The sequence below is a fragment of the Chrysemys picta genome, chromosome 5, assembly GCF_011386835.1.
Source record: "Chrysemys picta bellii isolate R12L10 chromosome 5, ASM1138683v2, whole genome shotgun sequence".
In the NCBI taxonomy this organism is placed as follows: domain Eukaryota; kingdom Metazoa; phylum Chordata; order Testudines; family Emydidae; genus Chrysemys; species Chrysemys picta.
Genome location: NC_088795.1, coordinates 21,774,944 through 21,801,441, shown reverse-complemented (window position 1 = coordinate 21,801,441; position 26,498 = coordinate 21,774,944). Strand labels below are relative to the sequence as shown.

Below are 26,498 nucleotides of genomic sequence, written 5' to 3'. Positions count from 1 at the left end.
CTGTCCCGGCGTGGAGTCTGAACCTAGTCCTAACAAGACTCATGAGTCCCCCCTTTGAGCCCCTAGCCACTTGCTCCCTCACGCACCTCTCGTGGAAGGTGGCATTTCTCGTGGCCATCACGTCGGCCAGAAGGGTTGGAATTGAGGGCCCTCACTTCGGAACCACCCTATACAGTGTTCCATAAGGATAAGGTGCAACTGAGGCCGCACCCCAAATTCCTCCCAAAGGTGGTATCACAGTTCCACATGGGGCAGGACATTTGCCTACTGGTGTTTTTTCCTAAACCCCATACGGACCCTCACCACCGCAGCCTACATACCCTGGATGTCCGAAGGGCATTGGCATTTTACCTGGAACGGACCAGGTCGTTCCGCAGAACACCCCAGCTGTTCATTGCTATTGCGGAGCGTATGAAAGGCTTGCCTATCTCGACACAGCGCTTGTCGGCATGGATTGTGCATTGTATACGCACCTGTTATGAGCTCGCCAATGTTCCGGCCCCGGAGATCCGGGCCCACTCGACTAGAGCCCAAGCGTCCTCAACGGCCTTCTTGGTGCAGGTCCCTATCCAGGAGATCTGTAAGGAGCCACCTGGTCGTCCGTACATACGTTCACAGCCCACTACGCGATCCATCATCAGACCAGAGAGGACGCGATGGTCGGTCGGGCTGTGCTACAGTCAGTTGTACCTTGACTCCTACCCACCTCCAATGGTAAGCTTGGGAATCACCTAATGTGTAATGGACGTGAACAATCACTTAAAGAAGAAAGAACGGTTACTTACCTTCTGTAACTGTTGTTCTTCGAGATGTGTTGTTCACGTCCATTACACTTCCCATCCTCCTTCCCCTCTGTCGCAGTCTCCAGCAAGAAGGAACCGGAGGGGTCGGGTCAGCAGGGATATATATACCCTGGAGTGGGGCGCCGCTCTGGCGGGAAGGAGGGGGCCCTGCCGGCCCGACGGGAGCCGCTAAGGGAAAAAGTTTCCGACGTCCGTGCACGCGGCGTGCGTACACCTAATGTGTAATGGACGTGAACAACACATCTCGAAGAACAACAGTTACAGAAGGTAAGTAACCGTTCTTTTTCATGGTTGCACTACAGTTTCCATTGAAGTCAACAGGAATTGTGCTCAATATCTCTGAAAATCAGAGCGATATATTGTGCAGTCCTGAGGAAAAAGTAAGAAGAGTACATATCTTTTCATTTATGTGGGTCTTACCATTACATGGTGTTCCTACTGAATAGTGTTTGGTTGGTCAGGAAGGTCAGTTGGAGTGATTATAGACAATCCTAAGAAAGAAGGAATGAAGCTTTCACTGTGTTGAGTTTCAGAACTCATTAACTTTAACCATTCTTAATTCACCTGGATTTCCTTAATTAACCTTGTATCAAAAAGAATGCAAAGCATACATTCCTGTTAAGTATGTAGATTTAAACATGACTCTGGACTGAGGGAAGATCTTTCTTATCATTATAGATATCAGCATTTTACCCTTAACTACATACATTAAGAGGCTCATTATTTTCCTGGAGTTTCAAAGAGAAAGCAAAGTGGAAAGGGAATAGAGCCTCTTTAATGTGCCATTGTTGATAACCTGGCTTTTAAGGTTTAAAATAGCCTATAAAAAGGCAAACTGTGATGAAAAGAGATAATGAAGATTAAGAAAAGAAATAAATTTTTCCTTGAGATAATTGGCTCTAACAAATGTTTTCCAGTACAATGTCCATTTTCTTTCTGTCTTTATTTTTCTCTCTTGCTCTTTTCTGCTGTTATTTAGTATGATGCCTAATACTATTTATTTTGGTGAGATATGGCGGTTCAATGCAAGTCTCTGCACTACTCAGGAGTTACACAGTGAGAACATACATAAAAATCTGCAGAATCCTTTGTGCTTGGAAAGGGGCCTCCCCATCAGTCCTGTATGGATTATATATGATACTTCTTGCCACCTGTGAGATTCAGAAAAAACAGCCCCAGGTCCACACCCATGCCACCAGCAAAAAGGGTCCTAATGCTGATCCAACTGGTAAGCCTTGGGTGTTCCCTGCTCCTATGGGGGAGCTCCCCTGCTGCCCCCTTCCAGGAACCCCTGCCTCCCTCTCCCTATTCCTTAACCCTTCCTGCTAGCAAGCCCTGGGTCTGTCCTGCTTCTCAGACCCTAGCACTCAGAGACCCACCGTGGTATCAACAAAATGTGTAGGGAAAGACTCCCAATCCAGCTGGATGAATAACTACCTCAAAAAGGTTATTAGGTATAAGCAGAGACCCTATAAGGAATGGAAAAAGGGGTTAGTCAGCAAAGACAGCTACATTAGAAGATTAGAAAATATAAGACATAAAGTGAGAAGTTCTAAAAGTCAAGCTGAATTAACTCTTACTAACGGAATTAAAATAAATAATAAAAGGGTTTTTTTTAGTTATATAAATAAAAAGAGAATAAGGATGGATGAGGTTCGGTTGCTATGCAGTGTGGATGGGAAGGAGGTTAAAGATATCTAAGGTCCAAAATTTAAATGGATACTTAGCCTTGGTTTTCAATAAGGATACTAATATGGAACATATGTGTGCATGAAGACAGTATGACCGATGTAAATGAGCATCTAGAAGTGTAAATTAACACATCTGAGGTGGAAGAAAAATGTAATCTGGGGGACTGGATAATTTCCATCCCAGAATGCTGAAAGAACTGGAACATGAGGTTGCTAGTCTGATAGCAAGGATTTCTAATAAATCTATCTATTTGGGGATAGTACCGGATGACTGGAGAAAAGCTAATGTTGTACCTATATTTCAGAAAGGCAAAAATAGTGATCTGGGCAATTACAGACCTGTGAGTCAGACCTCAGTATTATCAGGGCCGGCTCTAGGGTTTTGGCCGCCCCAAGCAGCCAAAAAAAAAAAAAAAGCCGCGATTGCAATTGCGATCTGCGGCGGCAATTCGGCGGGAGGTCCTTCGCACCCAGGCGGAGTGAGGGACTGTCCACCGAATTGCCGCCGAATACCTGGACGTGCCGCCCCTCTCCGGAGCGGCAGCCCCAAGCACCTGCTTGACAAGCTGGTGCCTGGAGCCCTCCCTGAGTATTATGCAAGGCTTTAGAACAGAGGTGGGCAAACTATGGCCCGCGAGCCACATCTGTCCCGCGGGATCCTCCTGCCCAGCCCCTGAGCTCCTGGCCCGGGAGGCTAGCCCCCGGCCCTCCCCTGCTGTTCCTCCTCCCCCGCAGCCTCAGCGCACTGCACCGCTGGTGCAATGCTCTGGGTGGCCGGGCAGTGCAGTTGCAGAGCCACGGCCTGACCCAGTGCTCTGCAGTGGATGGGTGTGGGTCACTTCCCACGATCATTTGTGTATATGTCACTTAATCATTTCCCTGCCATTGTGGGGTCCTTGGGCACTGGTGCACTTCGGGTCCTCCTATTCACTGCCTGTGGCACATAATAGCCTAGTCTCCTGTGGGATATAATTGGTCTAATTTTGGCTGCTGGGTTTAGTGTGTATGTGATGGCGGTGGCCTGTGATTTACAGACTTGCTGATCTAGTGAACCCTTCTGACTTTAAATTTGATGACTCTGAGGTGAGGGCCTGATACACAAAATGGGACATGTGGTCTTTGCTCTCCCAGACATGATGAGCGTGGCTGATAGTTACAAGATCATTGCATTCACAGCAAAGAACTTAGCATGTTACATCTTTTGACTGGCAACTAGCAAGGCAGCACAAAAACTCATCCGACAGGTTCAAAACCATCTAGGTGGCATCCTGAATTATGGAAGGGCCCGATAGCACTTATACAGCAAACTTCCTGAGCCTATATCTAAATGATACATGAGGAGTAGAGCTAGTTGAAATTGTTTTGTCTAAATGATTTTCCAATGACAACTGGAAAAAGGAAATTGTGTGAAAGAATTTTGCCAAAAACTTTAGATTTTCTGTTGGGAAAATAGAAATGATGTCTCCTTGGCTGCCTGTTTGGAAGGATTGTGTCAGTTTCACCTTAGCACAGTAAAATTGACAGAAGCTTTCCAAAAGGTTTGCCTCTGTGGCTCCCAGCATCCCCCACAACTCTGGTGCCAGAAAGGCAGAGAGCCAGGCACTCAGCCTCCCTGCCTCCAACATCCCAGCTCCAAGGCCAGAGATGCAGAAAGTCAGGCGACACTGTCTACACCCCACGTCTAGGAAGCAGGGAGGCTGACTGTCCTGGCTTCCTGCCTCTAGTCTTGGAACTGGGGGAGAGACTGAATACCCCAGTTTTCTGCCTCTCTGGAAGCTGAGCTGGAAGACTTCTCATTCTTCCAGGCAGACAGTTGGGAAGCCAAAAAAATTTGTTTTGGTTCTCCCAAAATTGAACTTTCCTTGAAATACTGTTGTGGTGATTGGGTCTACAAATTTACCCCAGTTGTGATAAGTAAGTGAAAGTTCATAAAATGTCACAATAACTTATAACAACAAATGTGGGTGGGAAAAGGTACAAAAGAAAGACTGATTGAATTAGTCCAAACTATTATAGCTCAAAGACTATGTTAAGATGATGCTTGGGAAACAAGAGAGGTGTAGAACGAGAAATCAGTGCACCAAAATTGGTGTGTCGGCAGCCAGGCCTAATTGGTGGACAAAATAAACCCAAAGTTCTCTTTATACGTCCTTAAAGAAAGAGACTTTGGGGGGGAAAAACTGGCTACTGTAGCAAGCTTCACCCAGCATGGCTGCCATCCCCTGGACCTTCATCCTAACCCTGATTGATATCCTAGCCAGACCAGGCCAGAGACAGGGACCGAGATGACACCACCAGCTCCAGCTAAATCCCCCAAATCACCTGGATGACATGGGATCAGACTTAATAGTAACAGCAACAACAAGAGCTCCAGCCCTTCTCAACTAACTTCTCTTTTCCCCAAAAGGCAGTGATTTCCATCACTGATACCATCTAAGGGACTGTCAAACAAGGGGGGAAGGGGTTCCTTCTAAAACTCTTGCTAGCTAAGGAAGAAGGGAAGTTGCTAAAATGAAAGACTTATTCAATACTTGATATTTCAAATGCTTTAAAAGTTTTTCCTTATTTATTAATCTTTAATTAAAAGTTAAAAGGATTTTTAATGGTGTGTTTGCCATAGTACTAAGCAGGCTGAAGTCTCTGAATACGAAACCCTGTGAAACACTTGTTCATGTCAGACAGTGACTGAGTTATGTGAACACCTTTAGTCCATTTATTCCATCTAAATTAATACAACAGTCCCTTCCAGTGAAAATATTTGCATTTTTAACATTTCAGTCCAGGAAGGAATTTCCATTTTCTGGTCAGCTCAAACGAGTGGTCCAATTGATTTTGTTGAAATGACTCACTTGCTCAAAGTTAGGTACATACTTAAGTGCTTTGCTGGATCAGGGCCCTACAGTGGGACAGGGAAGTTGTACAACTCTGCATTTACTTGGATCCATTAGCCTCAAAACCTATGCAACTGATGCAGGAAGGAGCTCAGATGTTATTGCAAAACATAGGTTTCAAGAACAGCTGTGAAGGAATTGCCTTGCCACATGGTCATGGGTCAGAATGTATTTTTTCTCCCCAACTCCTCTTTAGTCTGTTCACATACAGACTGAATAATCAGATATTCTGCAGATGCAGAAATTTTCATCCTGACAATAACACTTTGCAGTTTTGTAGTACCTTCGATCCAGAAAAAAGCAACAGAGGGTCCTGTGGCACCTTCCATCCAGAGATATTGAAGTGCTTTAAATTTTATTTTTTTTATTATTCCCTATTTCACAGATGGTGAAATAGAGCCATAGAGAAGTCCTTATAAGTGTTTTGCATGAGATAACAAGTAAGTCTGTGGCAGAGCTACCATTAAAAGCTAGATTTTAGGACTCCCAGTCCTGTGTTTTAATCACCAGTCAAATTTTGAAGCTGCATTACAAAAGCATTAGGACATTATGTCCACATATTCTTTTCCCACTCCAACTAATTCTCCCCAACTCATTGCACTACAGTGGTTTCTTACAGAATTTTTTCCCCTTTGGTTATTGATAGTCTCTCTACATTAACTCCAGTTAATAACATTTTTTGTCTGGGAAGCCTAAGGGGGCTAGAAACCTAAGGATTAGAAGTATGGAATACCACAAAAATAAGTGCTCGCAAATGTGTGTTTGATTCCAACCAGTGCTATGGCCTATAGGCATCCAGAGATAGGCTGCCATATCTTAGACAGCCCCCCTGGCTGTCTGTGTCATGCCAGGGGTCTTGGAAAAGCCTATAACTGGAGGGGTGCAAAGCCTGCTCTCCTACTGGGCTGCAAGTTCTCTGCTATATCTCTTAGGGGTGCAGCACAGAATCTTGCCCACTTAGTTGTTGTCTTTCAGTCATCCAATCAAAGAGTTGAAACAATAAGGTGACTGTGATGACACATCACATGCCACAAATTATGAAGTTGTTGAAGTGCACTGTTTGCCAACAACCCATAGGCTGAAAATTGTTCATCCCAACTATTGAGTGAATACTTAAAAATAATAAACAGATTCACTGAAATTGGGATCAGTTAACTTGGTCAGGTAATTTATCCACCATGAATAATTCAGCAGCTCTGTTAAGGATTTTAGGGAATGGTAAAACAAAATGGTGGTGACTATGCAGATCTGACAGACCAAATGGCTTGACCCAAAACCTGTTGAAGTCATGGAAAGACTCTCCTAGACTTCAGTGGGCTTTGAGTGAACAAGCTATTTGTATAAGTATTCCATAAATTTATTATGTATTATCTCCATAGGGTAGGAAAAATTACACTATTTCTTGAATGCCTGAACTCATAAGAAGCTTTTGTTGACCTATTTTTTTAATCTTCTAAATTTCAGTAGAAAAATACTGTCTTAATTCAGATTAGGCTTTACATCCAAATTTGATTTCAAAATGCAAGCGGCAATTGTACAATACAACAGCAAGCCTGATGCCCTCAGATTTTACAAATCACTGAGTCAAACCTACATGAGATAAGATAAGCTTATCCCATTCAAAAAGACAATATGCCTCACAGTGGGTATTGAGACAGTAACTGTACTATACACCGTACAAAAGAAGAAATAAGAATTCTTTGTATCACAGAACACGTTACACATTGTTGGCTCTCAGCGGGATGCTTGACCAAAAAAAGGATTCATCCAAGATAAACCTGGTAAATATTAATACCCCTGCCACAATTAGTTGGCAGCTGCCATTCATCTAATCAATCAGAAGCAGTCTTATAAAGCCCACTTGGAATATAAGGATTAGAGTTTCACAGTGATAGGATTTATGTGCTGGAAAGTACCCAGAAATACCTATATTGTTGTGTAGACTCAAAACAACCTCTGTGGTTGTCAGTAATATAAATACTAACATCTAAAATGCATAACTCCATTGTTTTTACCTGTGATTTTATTCATTCTTTCCCTTGCTGTAAAAGTGTAGCAAAGCAAGCATTAAAATGTATACATACTTTACCAGTGTGGTCTGGTAGCTGAACTTGAGTACACTGTAGAGAGGAAATGGCAGCATGAACTGTATTTAAAAGATCTAAAAAAAAAAACCCAACAACAATTTTCACAGCACTGAGAGGCTATTTATTTCTCTGTGGAATTTCAGCTTTATGTCCCAAACTCCTAATGTGCTAGAAGTGTTAAGAGTTCACAATACTTTTTTTTTACAGTGATAAAAGTGGAGTGTGTTTTTTCTACAATCTGAATTTTCAAAAAAGCTGAAATATTGTTACACCATCTTTTTTTAAAAACAAAAGAAAGATATCCAGCCTCAGGCAGAGAAGAGACCTGGCAAAGGGCATTTAGAATGGAGATGGGGAGCAGTTTGACAATCTTAACTTTAGCTGTTGCTAGCACTCCGGTTATTATTACACCCAAAAACTGTGTTAAAAGAACATTATGAAGATTGCAAAGTCAAGTACTCAAAAGTTAGGAAATGCCAGAATTAAGGCTGCCTATGTAATCTTATTTTGTTACCCTTGTGCATATGCATGATGAAACAGTCTTTAACTCAACCTAAGCAGACACTCAGCATGGAAAATTTCAGACCATATGATTAAAGTCTGGCAAAGTAATAAGCAACTGAAAACAGGTTCTTATAATGGGAAGCATCAGGCAATTATTATTATTTATTTGTACTATCATAGTGCCTAGAATCTTAGTCTTGGACCAGAACAGGGCCGCCCAGAGGATTCGGCAGTGGGGGTCCTTCCGCTCTGGGTCTTCGGGGCATTTCGGCGGCGGGTCCCGGAGCAAGTGAAGGGTCCCCCGCCGAACTGCCGCCGAAGAACCGGAGCAGAAGGAACCCTTGCCGCCGAATTGTCACCGAAGAACTGGAGTGGAAGAAGCTCTCGCCGCCGAATTGCTGCCAAAGACCCAGAGCGGAAGAAGCTCCGGGTGTGCGGTGGCACTGAAGGACCTGCTGCCGAAGACCCGCCGAAAAGTCTCGTGGGGGCCCCTGTGGGGCCCGGGGCAAATTGCCCCACTTGCCTCCCCTCCCCCGGGCGGCCCTGGACCAGAACCCCACTGTGATAGGTACTGTACAAACACAGAACAAAAAGGCAGTTGCTGCCCCAAAGAGTTTACAATCAAAGTAATAGACAGTGCTTCCAGTTCATCTTATAATACCTATCTGCAAGTGCTGTGACTTAGGTTCTGATTCTGTGATGAGATCTGCGCTAACACAGGGGTCTGTTCCCGTGGAACTCATTGCAGGATCTGGACCTTAAAGGGACGGAGGGTTGGTTGGATGGAGGAGTATCCACTGGAGGGTGCATGCTCCACTTGAGGAATCCATCTTTTCTCCATCCTGTAGTGTGGAATTTCGCTTTTCCCTTTCAAAGGCAGAGGCTGCCTGTGGAGCAGCTGGATATCTTGTAAGCAGCATCCATTTTCTTATATTGGTTAATGGTGGGATTGGTCTGAGCATGAAGTTGAAATATAGCTGGACCAGAGTAGCCAAAGTGTGTAGGGAGAGGAGTGTGATACCCAAGGCAAAGTGGTGATTGTTCAGATATGGACATTGAAAATGCCATTGGGTTTTAGGTCCTATGAAATTATTTAAGCCTTGTGTTTAGGGAAACAGCACTTAAATGGTAAAAGCTAAGAACTGTTGACAGAATTCTTGTATCCACTGAAGCAGAATAATTTTGAGTTGTATTAGCTATTGAACAAGGATATTGTTAAATATATTTATGGTTTAGTATATTAATATATCTTTTAAAAAAATAAATCCAGACAAGATATTTTTATAAAATTTCTAGTACTTTTTGTACCTGCTTGCCATGTGACTTCTTCAATCCTTGTGGAGTGTGCAAGGGTTTCTCACTTACAATAAACTCAGGAGGAGAATGATAGGTGAGCAACTTGACTTACTTTTCTTGCATTATGAAGTGAATGGACTGGATTTTCTTGGATTGTACAACTGATATAGGAGTTGATTTCATAAACATGAACATTCATGATGGAAACCTGGTTGCTCAATCATGAGATATGAAAATACTGTCTTAGTTATGTGTTCAACCAAATTAACCAATATAGGTTTTTGAATATTGAATCCTCATGATTAGGTTTATATTTGCAAGACATGAATGCATATTAGGAGTTCAGTGAAATGCAGGTAAAATGAATAATAGATAGCTATGGTCAACACACGTAATGAAAGTGTCTAGAGGAAAGTGTTTAAATTAGAACTAATGCTGATGGGCTAATTGCCTTCATCTATGCTTTAGACAATGCATATATGCCATGCCATTTAATGGGATTCTCAGAAATTGGTTCTCTTCAACCTGAGATACTGGACTACAGTGTATTACCAGGACTAGAACAGATCCCTGTTAGCTCTTGCAGTATGCTTTTTATGGGCCACCATGTGAAAAAATATCAGCGGAATCTCTTGTATTGTGAAATTGTTGTCATAATTTCTTTTTAAGTACATGGAATCCAATTAATCTCTATGCCACAATTACAAAAGAGATAAGGAATATTGACTTGCCAAAGGCTGGGATAAGCATGTTTAGGGAAAGAGTCCGTTATCAGGAAAAACTCTTTTGGTTCTCAGATTTCAGAGTAGCAGCCGTGTTAGTCTATATCCGCAAAAAGAACAGGAGTACTCGTGGCACCTTAGAGACTAACAAATTTATTAGAGCATAAGCTTTCGTGGACTACAGCCCACTTCTTCGGATGCATACAGAGTGGAATAAATATTGAGGAGATACATATACACACATACAGAGAGCATAAACAGGTGGGAGTTGTCTTACCAACTCTGAGAGGCCAATTAAGTAAGAGAAAAAAAACTTTTGAAGTGATAATCAAGATAGCCCAGTACAGACAGTTTGATAAGAAGTGTGAGAATACTTACAAGGGGAGATAGATTCAATGTTTGTAATGGCTCAGCCATTCCCAGTCCTTATTCAATCCTGAGTTGATTGTATCTAGTTTGCATATCAATTCCAGCTCAGCAGTCTCTCGTTGGAGTCTGTTTTTGAAGTTTTTCTGTTGTAGGATAGCCACCCGCAGGTCTGTCATTGAATGACCAGACAGGCGTGACAATGCGGTTCTGGCGGAACCCAACTGAGAGTGCCAACTCAGGACAAATTGCTCAAATAGGGCAGTTACAGCCCAAGGCTGGATTTTTTTCCACCTCTAAGGCAAACCAAACCAGCCAGACTAAGAGGACTTCGGTCTCACCCCACTGGCTAACCGCAAGTCTCACAAGCAATCTCCTTAGACACTCCAGTTTCCCAGTATTACCACCAGTGCCACTCGTTATGGGGACAAATGGTTATGAAAACCAATACCCCAGTAAAAGAAAAAGGTTCTCCTGCTCCCAAAGGACCAAGCCCCAGACCCAGGTCAATATACAAATCAGATCTTACCCACAAATCACGCTGTTGCCAATCCTTCAGAATCTAAAATCTAAAGGTTTATTCATAAAAGGAAAAAGATAGAGATGAGAGTTAGAATTGGTTAAATGGAATCAATTACATACAGTAATGGCAAAGTTCTTGGTTCAGGCTTGCAGCAGCGATGGAATAAACTGCAGGTTCAAATCAAGTCTCTGGAATACATCCCCCGCTGGGATGGGTCCTCAGTCCTTTGTTCAAAGCTTCAGCTTGTAGCAAAGTTCCTCCAGAGGTATGAAGCAGGATTGAAGACAAGATGGAGATGAGGCATTAGCCTTATATAGTCTTTTCCAGGTGTAAGAACACCTCTTTGTTCTTACTGTGGAAAATTACAGCAAAATGGAGTCTGGAGTCACATGGGCAAGTTCCTGCATACTTTGCTGAGTCTCAAGGCATATTTGCCTTCTCTCAATGGGTCCATTGTATAGCTGATGGTCCTTAATGGGCCATCAAGCAGGCTAGGCAGAGCTAACACCAGTTTGTCTGGGATGTCACCCAGCAGCATAGCATAAGTTTGAAATACAGACAGTATAGAGCCAATATTTATAACTTCAACTACAAAATTGATACACACATATAGACAGCATAATCATAACCAGTAAACCATAACCTTGTCTTAGACACCCCATTTGACCCCCTTTACACAAGATTTGCATGCCACTACAGGACCTTGGTTGCAACAATGATCTATATGGTCCCAGATTATATCAATAACGTCACAAAGTTTTTCTGTTGTAAGATAGCCACCCGCAGGTCTGTCATTGAATGACCAGACAGGTTAAAGTGTTCTCCCACTGGGTTTTGAGTATTATGATTCCTGATGTCAGATTTGTGTCCATTAATTCTTTTGCGTAGAGACTGTCCGGCTTGGCCAATGTACATGGCAGAGGGGCATTGCTGGCACATGATGGCATATATCACATTGGTAGATGTGCAGGTGAACGAGCCCCTGATGGTATGGCTGATGTGATTAGGTCCTATGATGATGTCACTTGAATAGATATGTGGACAGAGTTGGCATCAGGCTTTGTTACAAGGATAGGTTCCTGGGTCAGTGGTTTTGTTCAGTGATGTGTGGTTGCTGGTGAGTATTTGCTTTAGGTTGGTGAGTTGTCTGTAAGCGAGTACAGGTCTGTCTCCCAAGATCTGTGAGAGTAAAGGATCATCTTTCAGGATAGGTTGTAGATCTCTGATGATGCGCTGGAAAGGTTTTAGTTGGGGGCTGAAGGTGACAGCTAGTGGTGTTCTGTTATTTTCTTTGTTGGGCCTGTCTTGTAGGAGGTGACTTCTGGGTACTCGTCTGGCTCTGTCAATCTGTTTTTTCACTTCAGCAGGTGGGTATTGTAGTTTTAAGAATGCTTGATAGAGATCTTGTAGGTGCTTGTCTCTATCTGAGGGATTGGAGCAAATGCGGTTATATCTTAGAGCTTGGCTGTAGACGATGGATCGTGTGGTGTGTCCTGGATGGAAGCTGGAGGCATGTAGGTAAGTGTAGCGGTCAGTAGGTTTCCGGTATAGGGTGATATTTATGTGATCATCGCTTATTAGCACAGTAGTGTCCAGGAAATGGACCACTTGTGTGGATTGATCTAGGCTGAGGTTGATGGTGGGATGGAAATTATTGAAATCATGGTGAAATTCCTCAAGGGCTTCTTTTCCATGGGTCCAGATGATGAAGATGTCATCAATGTAGCGCAAGTAGAGTAGGGGCGTTAGGGGACGAGAGCTAAGGAAGATCTGCATACATTCTCCTTTCTGGCTGCTAAGGTTGGGACTTAATAAACACAGTATATGAAAGATGATTAGAGTCACTAGTTAAAAGTTTTAAATGTACATTGAAAATCATGTAGAAGTGAACCTAAAAGAGCATATGGTCAAGATCAGTGGTTTTCAACCTGTGGTTCATAGATCTTGGGGATGGTAGGGGGGCACAGACTATGTCTAAGATTTCCAAAGGGCTCTGTACCTCCATTTGAAAACTTTTTAGGGGTTCATAAATGGAAAAGGTTGAAACCACTGTTTTAGATTAGAGCAGGTTACTGTGAGACAGGACTCCTGGATTCTGTTCTTTCTATACCTTGTGTGTTATATGGGGCTAATAATATTTACTTTCAAAAGTATAGTGCAGGACTGCTATACAAACATACCCAGGGCAGGCCATGGAAGTGGGTTGGAGAATCCTCCATCCCACAAACTGAATCAAGGCGTAATTCATTATACAGGGGAAACAGTGCAACTGCTGTCAGATGCACGAAATAAATACTGCATTGTAAAGTGCTGTTGTCAAATGCACAGAGTAGCTGAAGCTGGGGAAAAAAAGAGAAAAAAATCTAATCTTTTCATGTATAGATGAATTAGGTAATAATTCATATGATTGTAATTATAGTAGCAGACAAAGGTGCCAGTCAGGTTTCATTGTGGAAAGAAGGTGATCTACTAACACTTAGGAAATACAGCCCCTGCCTCAAATAGCTTACAATCAAATTCACAACAAGATCAACAAGGGGGTGCAAAAGACAGTGGGAAGGAACAGGGGAAGGAGTACAAAGATAATATAAATATTATGCACAGCTAGATGGTTTGGGGCCAGATATCAATTTATTAATAAATTACAAGTTATAAAGATGTTACTTGTTACAAGAATAAAGCATTTTCAATAGAAGTGTGATCTTTAAATTGACAGTATCCCTTTAAATTAAATCACAGCATTTGTGGAAGAGGTACTTTTGTGATGAGTACATAAGTATCAAGATGGTTAGATAATCACTGCCACATGTGCAGCAACATCTTTCAAAAGAGGCTTTGTAATGTTAAAGTAATTTAACCATCTCATTGGCTTAAAATTATCATCTTTATACAAGTTCAGAATTGTATATACTAAGCAAGATCTATTGTTGGAATATAATGTACTGGAAAATATATTTCCCATCCCATACAAGATGGATTTATAATACATTTCTACAGTTTAATCACTAGGATATATTTCTAATTTATTTTTGTGGCAAACTCTAGAGACATTAGAGCAGCAATTTCCCTCTGTAATAAAAACATGTTTTACTGATTCAGCTGTTCTGGAGATAGCTTATTAGAGTTGTCAATTGATCTTTTAAACTAATGGTTTATTATTTTCCACAAGGATTCTTTGTTTAAACCTATCGTGTATTTTATTGCATGTCACTTGTGATTTAAATGCTTAAGATAGGTAGATTGTTCTGACAAGCTTATTTACTGTAATAAGAACAAACACATTCGCTGTATAGAGCAGTGAGTTTGTACACTGACTACATCAGCCATTCCAGTCTCCAGTCCCTTAAAAAGTATTTCTCTTTCCAGGCCAAAATAATAATAATAATAATCCCATACAGTTCCCTCCTTTTCCAATCCAAACATTCTTTCTTCAGACAAACGGTGAAGTCCAGTCAGTACTAAGTTAGAACCATTACTTTGCTACCACTTCACACATACCTGACTGCTTCTGAGGGAGAGCACAAATGTATTTCTGGGTGAGATGCACAAACTATCGTAGTTCTAGTTCTCTTCTGAATTTGAGTAAATCCATTTAATAATCATTTTGGGTGAGATTCTGGCTCACCCTACATACTCACCCAAGGGAGTAACACGTAAAATTCCCTTCATTCCTCAGCATGGGCTAATGGCAAAGCAGGTCACAATGCAGGGGAGAAAGCAGCCTCCATAGGACTCTTACACTCTTTCCCATGCAAGTGGCCAGCAGAATCTTGATTCTTCCTCCTAATTTGCGCTAGGCTGACCAAGATTACTTCCACCCTTTGAGACAAAATTATGACTCTTTGAATCACAATTTGTTGTCTGGTCTGCTCCTGTGGCAGCACAACTGCATGTTGTCTTTTACTCAGGACTTGGAGTAATTATGGAAGCAAGCCCTGAAATAGGAATGGAATAACAGAAGAACCCTTGTCTTTATAACTTTAAAAAAAGGGAGGAGAGATGGAATGGGTTACAGCACTAGCCTTTCACTTCTGAAGATCTGCAAACTAAACTTCATTTCTGGGAATCCTGATGAGCCTGATTCTGATCACACCTGCGCTAGCGTAAAGAAGCAGTAGTGACTTCATTGAAGCCAACAGAGGTGCATTCGTGTCAACGATTCCAGAATCAGGCCCATTGTCTAAGATGAAAACCAATTTGATCTCACTGTATTTATTGCATTTATTAAGAGTTGCATATATGCACATAAAAATGAAGAGTAATATTAGAGCAGCAAAAACACAGTGGGGGAAAAACACAGGAAAAGGATCTCTTTGGAATGTAAAGGATTGCAGAAGAAGAAAAATGGAGCGGAGAGAAATAACAAAAATAAAAAGAGGAAAAGTAAAGAAGAAATTAAATGGATGTTTGGAATCTACTCCACTTGTGTACAATGACTGGCTATTCCTCCAAATCACATTGCTTTATAGCAGCATGAAGCAGCCAAGAGGATTTCCAACATACCTGCTGTTTTTGGAAGTGACTGTGCCTGACATTGGCACTGTCTCAGCCTAAGGCATTTAAGTGTCTTTTTAGAGTTACCTTTTCCAGTAGAATCTGCATGTACGCTCTACAAAGGATGGGCAGGCCACAGCCAGTGGTGAAGAGGAGCCAATGCTGACATGAACAGATGGATTTTATCAGAGCATTCATTAGCCACAAAAATGACAGGCATTTTCATCTTCGCTGCACCTAGAGGAAGGAGTGAAACTGCATTTGTAGTTGCTTCTGGAACACCGGGAGCTAGAATGTAGTCGCTCCAAAAGATGTAACAACTTTCTCCAGTCATCTCGCTTAGTAAGTGAAGTGGGATCGTTGAACTGCTGAGTTCTGATCCTATCTGTCACACTTGGTCAGCTTGGGCAAGATGCTTTAGCTCCAGTTTGTTTGTTTGTTTTTCCCCGTATCTGTAAAATTGAGTAATAATGCTTACTGCTAAATGAAATAACGTGAGGATTTCTGTAGCTACATCCTGAGTCAACCTAAATAACACATCCAGGAAAGACCATTCATATATTGAATTCTACAGCTGCCTGTACTTCCCTGTGCAACCTTGAAAGAATATCTTTGATTCACCATGAAATATGACAGTCATGCTGTCTTCTTTCCATGCTGCTGTCATGATTCAATCAACCCCTCCTCTGGCTTTTCTGAGTGCAACCCCCTCACATATGAGGCCTCATGCCTGTACCTCCCTGGTGGTCCTGAGCTACAGCACACTGTGGATCAAATTAAATTAAATTAATGGAGATATCCCATCTCCTAGAACTGGAAGGGACCCTGAAAAGTCATCGAGTCCAGCCCCCTGCCTTCACTAGCAGGAACAAGTACTGATTTTGCCCCAGATCCCTAAGTGGCCCCCTCAAGGATTGAATTCACAACCCTGGGTTTAGTAGGCCAATGCTCAAACCACTGAGCTATCCCTCCCCCATCAACCATGCTTACTCCCAACAAGTCTGTCTGGGTTTGGGTAGCTGCAATTATTCCCTTCAGAAGCTGTGACCAGTGATAGATACAGGACCTCAAACAGAGCACATGGGGACTTTCGCAACATCAAGAAGAGGAGAATGAGGCTATCCCCTCAGCCCCCTCATGCATGGGCAAGAAGAGATCCATTAGCAGAGGGTGCTCTGTGTGCACAGATCTTGGAGAAATATCCAACTCATTCCTTCATACTGTTACTACCTCTATTGCTTCATGTTTTTCTTTTACTGGATAATTGCTTCATCATCAGTACTATCTCCTAAGTAAGTTGCAGTATCTTGGGGGGAAATATTTTCTTTACTTCCAATCCACAGAAAATATATGATCCAATGTATTACTTGCATTATCTGGTCCATAATGAACTGAAAAATTGGTGGCACCCTATTGTATTTGGTTATAACAGGATAATATTTTCTAACCTATTGGTGACAAATAGCTGCTTTGCTTTACTAGCCAGCATCATGTGTCAGATCCAGCTTAGTAAACTTCTTTCTTTCTAACAACACTGAGAATAAATCCTGAGTTTTAGGAACAGGGTATTGATCTATGTGTAAGCAAAGATTGTTTCAATCTCTACATTTCCCATTTCTGTGTTTTGGGACTATGGCCAACCAGCAGAAAGTGGTTTATCATCTGGTACTGCTGCTGCACGTATTATCATGTTATCTTTTGTGTAACACAGAGTTTGAGAACAATATTAGGATGATGACTCTGTCCGTTTCCCGTTGTCATGGAGATCTCTGTTCTTATACACACTCACAATACATGTCATGTATTTCACGTGAACCGTTGGTTCTCAAATAACAAAAATAAACATGCCTGTTTTTCCATTGGGGTTGTTGTTTGGATGCAGTGACATCTTAGTCCCAAAGAATGGGAACCATGCAGGGCATGCATAATCGATAGGGAGTGGCTCAAGCTAGTTAAAACATTTTCATTCTCTGTACAGTTCATTCAGAATGAGCCTGCAAGTCTTTCATGCTGAACAACAAGGAGTACAAAATTGTGCAATCCAGTGATATAGTTGCAAATAAGTTGTAGCGTCTGCACTGATAGTAGTAAGCCTGTTGCCCCTAGATTAGTGTGACATTCTGGGATGCAATCTACATCAGTGAGGGACTGTGTCACCCTTGCCCTGCAACCTGAGATGTCTCGCAATGCTTTGTTGCTATAACTCCCACCTGGGTCACTCACAAACAGCCTGCCAGCATGCAGGTCACACACTGTTAGTGTGTGTGTATAGCCATAGCCTTGGGTAAGCAACTCTGACCCTAGCAGCCTGTCACCAAACACCAGCCACACTCTGGCTTCCGGCAGCCTTGGTTACCATTTGCACAGTTACCCCAACACACTCCCAGTTCTACACTGTCCAGCTCTCTCCTGGACAGTCCAGCTCTATTAGGTCCATTGACCTTTTAAGGGTTCAATATACAACAATTTGTTTCCCCAAATGGAGTTAACCCCATAATTCACACCACTGAATTAATTTTGATTAAAGAATAAAACATGCATATTTAACTATAAAGAGAGAGGTTGTAAGTGAGTACAAGCATAGGGCATTAAAGTCAGAAATGGTTACAAGAGAAATAAAGATAAAATGCTTCCCAGTGCTAAAACTTAACAAACTAGACTTGGTTCACAATACAATTCTTACCACAGGCTCCCAGCAGCAGGTCTGCTCAAATTTCAGATCAGGATCTGCTCTCAAAGTCCAAAGGTTGTTTCATTTGCTTTCTTAGGTGAAAAGGAGAGAGATGGATAAGGAGAGAGATGGAAAAGGAGAGAGGTAAATTGGGGTGTTGTGCCCCTCACTTCTATAGTTTAGTCACCATTTGAAATGCCTTATCCTGCAGGATACCTTTACATGACATTTCTTTTAACTGAGGGCTGAAAACAGAGAGTCTTTTGGTGAAAGAGCTTCCATGCTGTTGTTCGTGAAGATGCAGATCTGTTAGTTCCAGCCCCTCTTCCTTGCCAGAAAATGGCCACTTGATGTTTAATTTCCCATCAATTTTGATGACACCTGGCTCGAAGCATCAGTTTGTCCATTGTCTTTGAAATAGGTTTACCCACTCCCCTGACTAGTCTAGTCAACACACTTCAGTCATGTTTTCATCATATATTCGTAACTTTACATAAAATGTGTGTAGCAAATTATATAATGATGATATTGACCAGTGAGTGATTAGTTTTCAAATGATACCTCACAAGACATATTTTTGTACAAAGATTATTGTGTAAGATTTGAATACAGGGACACATTTGGTCACATTTAATCATTCCCTCTCTCTGATAAATAAAGAAAGGGATGGGGGAGCAGTCAGTGGGTATGTCTGAGGAGACACAGACATAACTGCACTCTTCAGCCTGCAAATAAAGTGCGCTGCTCCACACACTCACTTTGACTGTACGTGTGCTGTTAGGAAGAAGTAATTTCATGGCAGTACACCCATGCTCTGTGTAACGCAGGACTGAGTTACTCTGTGCTCCCTGTGTTATGTGTCTGTCTTTGTTCAGGATTAACTGATACATTACTCTCATTTAAAATCTGTTCTCCTTTCAAGAACATTGGAGTTTCACATTTGTTGCTTGTGTACTATGTTTTCTACCTGAGAAAATAAAGGTCCAGGCTCCCAGTTTTGCAGCAGTATTCCTCAACCATTTCTGTCTGTAGAAAAGTGCCAAACTGCTGCTTAGGCTATGTCTACACTAGAGCTCTTACAGCAGCACAGCTGTACCGATGCAGGTGCGCCGCCGTAAGATCTCTCGTGTAACTACTGTATGCTGATGGGAGAGAGTTCTCCCATCGACATAATTAAACCACCCCCAAGGAGCGGCAGTAGCTATCTTGGTGGGACTCCCGTTGACATAGTGCTGTGCATACTACTCCTTATACCAGCAAAATGTATGTTGCTCGGGGGGTGTTTTTTCACAGCCTGAGCAACATAAGTTTTGCCAACATATGTGGTAGTGTAAACATGGCCTTAGTCTTACTCATACAGTTTGCTTGGATGACTTTCCTTGGAAACCTGTTCATATGCTTATTGCTCTTTGAATGAAATAGTGCTTCCTGCATTTGCTCTTTACTATTAACATCCTTATTTTTTTTAAGTTGTGTCCCTAGATTTTTGAGCCCTCCAATAGAGAAAATATTTCATGATGCTGTTCCACCCCTTTCTGAAAGCTCAAATACGCCAAATGCACCTTATTAGGTAGAGTGGTGAGCAGAGAGACTGTTGAAGAATGTTCTACTATGAGGGAATTGATAAACTGAAGGGTACATTGCACATTTCATTGTGTCCTGCAGAGAGGGAGCGCACAGAACTCACTGAAAAACAGTACTTCTCATTGTTTGCCATTGATCAGATTTGATCAAAGGTTTTACTATGATACAAATATCCTATAACTTGTGATCTAATATGCGTTGAATATAGTATCTTTGAGCACTTTTCCTCTTTGATTTCATAAAGATGCAATGTGGCACAGCTTGAAAGGGGAAAAGTTCAATTACAAACCCTAATGTTCTTTAGAACTTAAATGATTTAGGCTGACAGATGCCTTTTTAAGCTATTATAAGTTTTAATGAGATTGGAGCCAAGCATTTGCAATTAAGAATCAAAAGTGACTGTATTTAAATTTTATACAAACCTGAATTTATTTGGTACTATTAAGATCCTATAAAATATGCAAACATCAATGAGCTTATTTTCAATGAACGTGGTATTCATTAATCTTCTTACAGTTACAGAATAAGTGTTACTGCTTAAAGGCAGTGTTTGCATGCACACACACAAAAAGTTATTAAAATTTTTGGACAAGATTTTTTTTGCTCCATAGTCTATTGAACATGTGATAGCATGAACCCTCTGAACTAACATGTAGTGAAATCTTGTAAACACTAAAACCAGAGTTGTCAGCTGTCACTCATCTTCTGAGACACTCACTCATACGTCATCTTCTCACCACTTCTTGCTCCTTTACTCTGTATACTTGGATGCCATATGCCACCTTATATATAACGCACAGACACAGGAGGGGGCATGATTTTTTTTTAAATGTATGTTTCCTTTTTTAGCCTGGTAGAGGGCCTTTCTTATAGCTGCCGACCCAGCCAGCCACAGCTTGCTCTTCAGCCTTTTTGCTCCAATCATGATTTTCAGACCATTTTAGGGACATAGGTGACTGCAGCCCCCAGCGTACCGAAGTCCCAAAAGCATGTGTTATGGCTTTAAAGAAAGAAACTCTTATTTAGACAATTTGTACTTGGCTCCAAGATACAATACTAAAGAAAAGACTATTATAATCCACAGAAACTATAGAAACAAAACTAGGTTTGAGTATTTGCACTCTCTTTTTTAACTTCTAAAATTTCTTGAAAGTAGCCCTGCAAAGCTCAAGGGTGCAAGATGTGCCTTTTAGCCTAAAGGCAAATTAAATTAATAAAACAACTGTAAAAAAATAAATAAATAAAAGAAATGCATGTACAGAACTCTATAGCCTTCCCGATATAGCATGTAGGAGATGCAAGAACTGCTATACTGTATATAAGTGTATTAAACAGTGTGTTGAACACAATATGTTCTATGAGATTTTAATATCACCATTACTAGCTGACTATTGTCTAAGCTCCAGTGAAGGAAAAAATTAAATATTTAACATAATTTTAGGAAAAATGTATAACTGCCACTATACAATATTAATATGAAATCATTATGAATCCACTTGTTCCTTTAATCAAGCTCTGGAAGATTAAGGCTCTCACTTTACTACCCAATCAATTTATTTGCTGCAAATATGGCTGAGCCACTACAGCCATTTTCCTTCATTGCTTGGGGCCAGATTCACAGACCTGAACTAGGGTTACCCTTTAATTGAATCTCTGCACCCGCACGGGACTCGATTCCTCACCCATAAGGGCTAAGAACCTCCCTTCCACACAAAACTAGATTGATGTTCCTTTTTATTCCAGTATATTGCTCAGACTGAAGTCAGAGCAAACTTTATAGATGTTAAAGAAATAAGCCCCCACATCATTTCATGCTTCTTCCTCCATTATTTTTTGTTGTTGTTGTGTACCCAATTTCATGTCTTTGCCACACACGTTTCATCAGGGGGCTGGACTCGATGACCTTTCAGGTCCCTTCCAGTTCTAGGAGATGGAGTATCTCCATTAATTAATTAATTAATTAATCTAGGGAGAGTTTAAAGTTTTATTCCTGTGTAACTGAAGGCTTCTGTTCTTCCACTCTTTTGAGTTTGGAGTGGAGGCAGGAAGTATCTATCTAGTTTTAAGACAGCATTTATAACCACCCTAGGTTATGATCTCATAAGACCTCACAAACTAACTATCTGCAGCCAGGCAGAAACTTGAAAGAGAAACACCGTGGTGCTGAAGAAAGTCATGCTGATTATTCAATAAGTGACTTTTTTCTGAATTATCATGAAACCAGTTCCTCAGAATGATGCTAGCAATGCTGACTTTTGGATGGCTTATAAAAACTTGACCACTTTTGTGCTTTGAAGATCCCAAGGAACTTTGTGTTAGAGGAGGCATGTTAATCATGGTGTCTTGACCAAATTCTAGTTGTGGATGTGGTAATGACATTTTTCTCAAATTCCTCCTGCAGCTTCTATTAATTGTGTCCCACCCTAAAGTATTATGTAGTGTTGATGTGCATGCCATATTTAACCTCAGAGGGTGGCTGCAGTGTTGGATTAAGTGATTCGCAGGTATTTTTAGATCTCTCTAAGTTTGTAGAGCACTTGAGGATCTGTTAGAATGGCATGCACTACATTAAAGTAATGCATTACTATTATTGGGTTATTTTTATTTATGACGATCACACAATGTGGTCACAAAACGGGTTTATATCAGTAGACTTGAGTTGATGCTCTGTGCCAAAAGATTATTAGTCTCCCTAAGCCTATACATTAGAATTCACTGTTTTCATAAGAAATATTTGTGTTCTATATATGGCCATGGAGGTGGTAGAGAAGATGAGCAGGCAGAACATGAGATTCTATAGTGACTGTATTGCACATTTAATTGTGTTCCAAGTTTCGTATCAGTCAGTGTCCTGAAATTGCAAAACTATACATTTTAACTAATCTAAGAAGATTGATAATCACAGACCTTCCACAACTGGCAACCCACAGAGGCCAGAATTCTTGAAGATGTAGAAATGGCCCATGAGAGAAAGATAAGTGATCAACACTGACAGTGAAATAAAAGAAATATTAACATAGCAGAAGTAACAACAGGAAGAGGAACTGAGCTACCAGGCTCATAATCAAAAAGACGTCATAAATGAAGTGAAACACTGACAAGTTTAAGACTTTCATCATTCTATCTCCAAATGTGTACCAGAATGACACTTGTCAAGAAAAAAATGAAAGAAACAACATCTAAGGTGCGAAGCACTTCAAATCACAGAATCCATCTGGAGATGCCAAAGATGAATACTGTGTTTAGTCAACATTTCCCATCAACCATATATTGACATCTGCTGTTGCTATACAGATCAACCCAGAATTAACGTAAAATTGCTGTATTGCTTAATAAATATTGACTTATGCTGTCATTTTAGCTGTATAGCAAGGAAAGAGCAGTATTTAAGAAAAGCAGGTGTGGACACAATAAATGTTTTTTGAAACTGGTGTGGCCAGTGGCATAACTGAAGGAAAATATATGCAGGATGCTCAGAATTTGGTAATGTACTTTTCTGTTTCAGCTATAGATATGGTCACTCCTGCTACAAAAACACATTCAAATTGTCATCAATAAAAAGTTGATTGATTTTCACCTAATTTCAGCAATGCCATCCCTGAAATTAACATCAAGTTTAGTTTGGCAAGGGTCTGTTCATACATCTTGGACATGACTATGCTGCATAAAAGGAATAATTGAATTGAAAATTAAATAAACATAATTGAAAACAAATGTACCTTTTAAACAGGAAAAAGAGATTCCTGATAAATTTCCGTTGCTTAGTTCATAGCGGCATTGTTTTAAAAAAAATGCTAGAAAGGATTGAGCTGTAAAGTTAATTATATACAAAATGTACACATTAATGAACATAATTAAAAACGGACTTCAGCTGACCTCAAAAGGGAACAAAGGCTCTTCTCAAACTTCATAGGGTTTTATATTTGGCAAGAGTACAATATCTATGGTAATTAGACTTTCAGCACATTTGGATATGCTAATTGGCTCTAAGTTCTAATTAATTTCTTTATATAACTAAGAATGACATATCACTGAATGAATTTAATGTGTTTTTACAGCTGAACCTAGCAATTGGCATAATTTTCTAAAATATTTTAGTATAGAATATGCAGGCTTTATCGAACGATTGGTTGTATTAACACTGTAAGGTGGTAATGATTCATCTTATGACAAAATGTATGCATCTAGGTAAATATTTTGAATTAAAACCCTTCATTGTGCTGTGGCTAGTAATGTGGTTTAACAAATATGATTTTCAACTGAATCAGATTGCTTGGTGAAGCTTACCAGAAAGGTAATGGTGTTGGGAAACTATAAACAAACATACTGCAATGTAATAGTAAGGGCACATCAACACAGATTGCTCAGCATTGCTCTAACTCTGCTCCCTTTGAAGCCAATGGTAAAACTCCTGTTGACTTCAGTGGGAGCAGAAATGGGCCAATGCCAAGCATGTTCTCAGTCCAGGAGGATATGGAAAAACATAAATCTTAAAGATATTGATTAGGGGCTAGAGCTACAAAGGGGAATTATGTGTTGCAATACCTAATTCCTATGCACCCTCCTGCACAGTGGAATTCGCAGCCCCAAGTTAGACACCCTGGCTCCCCATGCATTATATGGAAAGAGGCACCTAAGAAAGGGATTCTCAGAAGCTTAAGCTAGCCAATGGAAATCCCAAGGAGAAGGGCATTAATATCTAATGAATATTTAATTATTTATACAAAGTAAACAAATATTCTTTCTTTTTCTGCATCATCTATTACAGATCCTCCATGGACACTATAGTTTTCCCGTCAGATGATCTTTCCCTCAATCACCTTTAAATGAGACTTTTAGCTTAGTTAAATATGGTAACCGTTTCTTTATCAATGAACAATATGCGGTTTAATTAAAGCTAATGTAACTCTTTTTCTCAAAGTTCCACTAGAAAACATGTGCTGGAGCAAATGACATGCTAGAATTATGTTGACTACTATTTTCCCAATTAGTGTATCACTGGAAGTGAGGTGTAGGTATTGTTATAGTCATCTCACATTTTAAATTATTAATTCAGAAGTCCTCACCCTTCTAAAGCAATGAATATCCTCCACTGCCCTGGATGATGTCATACACTGCACGTGGTATTTAAAAGCAGAAACTGATATTCCGAATTTGCATTTTAAAAATGAATCTCTGGGCAAACCCCCTTTTGACTTTCCATCCCATTTTTTCTGGAAGGTTTTCTGTTGCTCCCATTTAAAGCTCCATAACAGGAATGACTGACAAAATGTTATGGACAATGAGGTGACAAATTGTATTTTATTTTTCAGCTTGGCTGCTGGAATCCTCTCACTGGTCTGAATGGGTCACTAACAGACAGAAAACTGGAGAATAACATGCGTGGGGTGGTTCTGCGTGTGGTGACTGTGCTGGTAAGAGATTCTGAGTGTTTTCCATTTAGAGAAATGCTACTTTTCTCCTTTTTGCTTTCCACTAATAGGTTATTGACTAAAGATGACTAAAACGGATTTTGAAAATAAATTACAAAGTTTAAAAAGAAACTGAAACATAGTCAACTGTCACAGAATTGAGTTTCTCCTTGTCAATACTGGATCAATGGGAATTTTCCACAAAATAATTATTTTATCAATAAAGTTCATTTGAAAGTTGGAATTAAAGACATTAAATACTGTTTCTTCCATAGGCACATACACATAGTAGGTTATTCAATCAACCTGTGTTAACTCAAAAGAGCAACACAATCTTGCCTGCCAGCTAAGATTTCCTAGCTAAAACTCCAAATGATGCATAAGATATAGCTGCCTTTCAATTACTGTGCCAAACTGAGTGCAGTTTGACACAAATTACTGCACTCAGGAAAATATTAAAGATTGGCTTAGGGTGAATTATGTTAATTCAGTGAAATAACCTTCCTCTCAGGGTTCCCTGGGCCAAATTCTCCCCTGTGCAGTGGCCACTGCATGTCAGGCTGCTGGATCAAAGGAAGGCCTGAAGCTGGCCAAGGAGGGGTCATACCCAAATAGGGAGACAATTTGGTGGCACAGAGCCCGCATAGAGGCTTCTGTACCCCGCACCCTCCTCGCCACTTGAATAGAAGAGTTGACCTGGGAAAAGGGGGTGTGAGCAGTGTTCTCTGCCTGAGATGTTTCAACCTAGTGTGGCCATTCAAAGCTGGGACTGGCCCAACAAAGACTCAGTCAAGATTCAGGGCAAGTACAAAGGTTATTTTAAGCCACCTTTGTAGTCACTACCTCCTCCTAGTTGTACCCACTTCTTGGTCATGAGTGAGGATTTGGACACTTATTTATAAATGAAGATACAGGGGTGGGTTTCTGTTATTTCCCTTGTAGATGTTGCCTTGTACAGAAAAAAATTCAGTGGGGCTAAGCTAGAGGGTGATATCAGGGAGTTAGGGGTACAATTAAAACACAAATTTTGCTTTTTGGGGTTTTATCCCATGACTGGTTAAAATCTAGCCTTTAGAAGATACTATAAATACGGTAGTCCCATCTGCTTTTACTATTATCTGCTTTGTTTATATCCGACCATGGTTTAAAAAAAATAGAATGAATAGATCTAAAAAGACAAAGCAGTATTTATATGTTTTATACTTTGATGCTAATTGGATATTCCTCAAAGTAGTATCACAACAGCAATGGATGGCCTTTGTACTTTGCTTGGTATAAACTTAAATTGATTCAACATAATTTTCTTGCAACAGAAATGTTCAGCGAACATTCTCTATCAAAAGAAATTCAAATGAGTATCTTGTCTTTTTTTCATCCCTAGTTAGCATTTTAGTTAGCTTGCCAGGGAGCATTCTTATGTCAAACAATTATATTATGAACATTTAGCAACTTAGA

At 40.6% G+C, this 26,498-nt stretch overlaps 1 protein-coding gene across 4 annotated transcripts in view; it reads left to right on the top strand.

Moving 5' to 3' along the window:
* Positions 1-26,498, top strand: part of GRID2 (glutamate ionotropic receptor delta type subunit 2) — a 1,049,702-nt gene that overhangs the window by 803,658 nt on the left and 219,546 nt on the right. For all 4 annotated transcript variants that reach the window (XM_065596092.1, XM_008179090.4, XM_065596093.1 and 1 more), the window contains one exon: positions 24,945-25,046. In XM_065596092.1, coding sequence (XP_065452164.1) covers positions 24,945-25,046 — 102 coding nt within the window. The remainder of the gene's footprint in view (positions 1-24,944; positions 25,047-26,498) is intronic.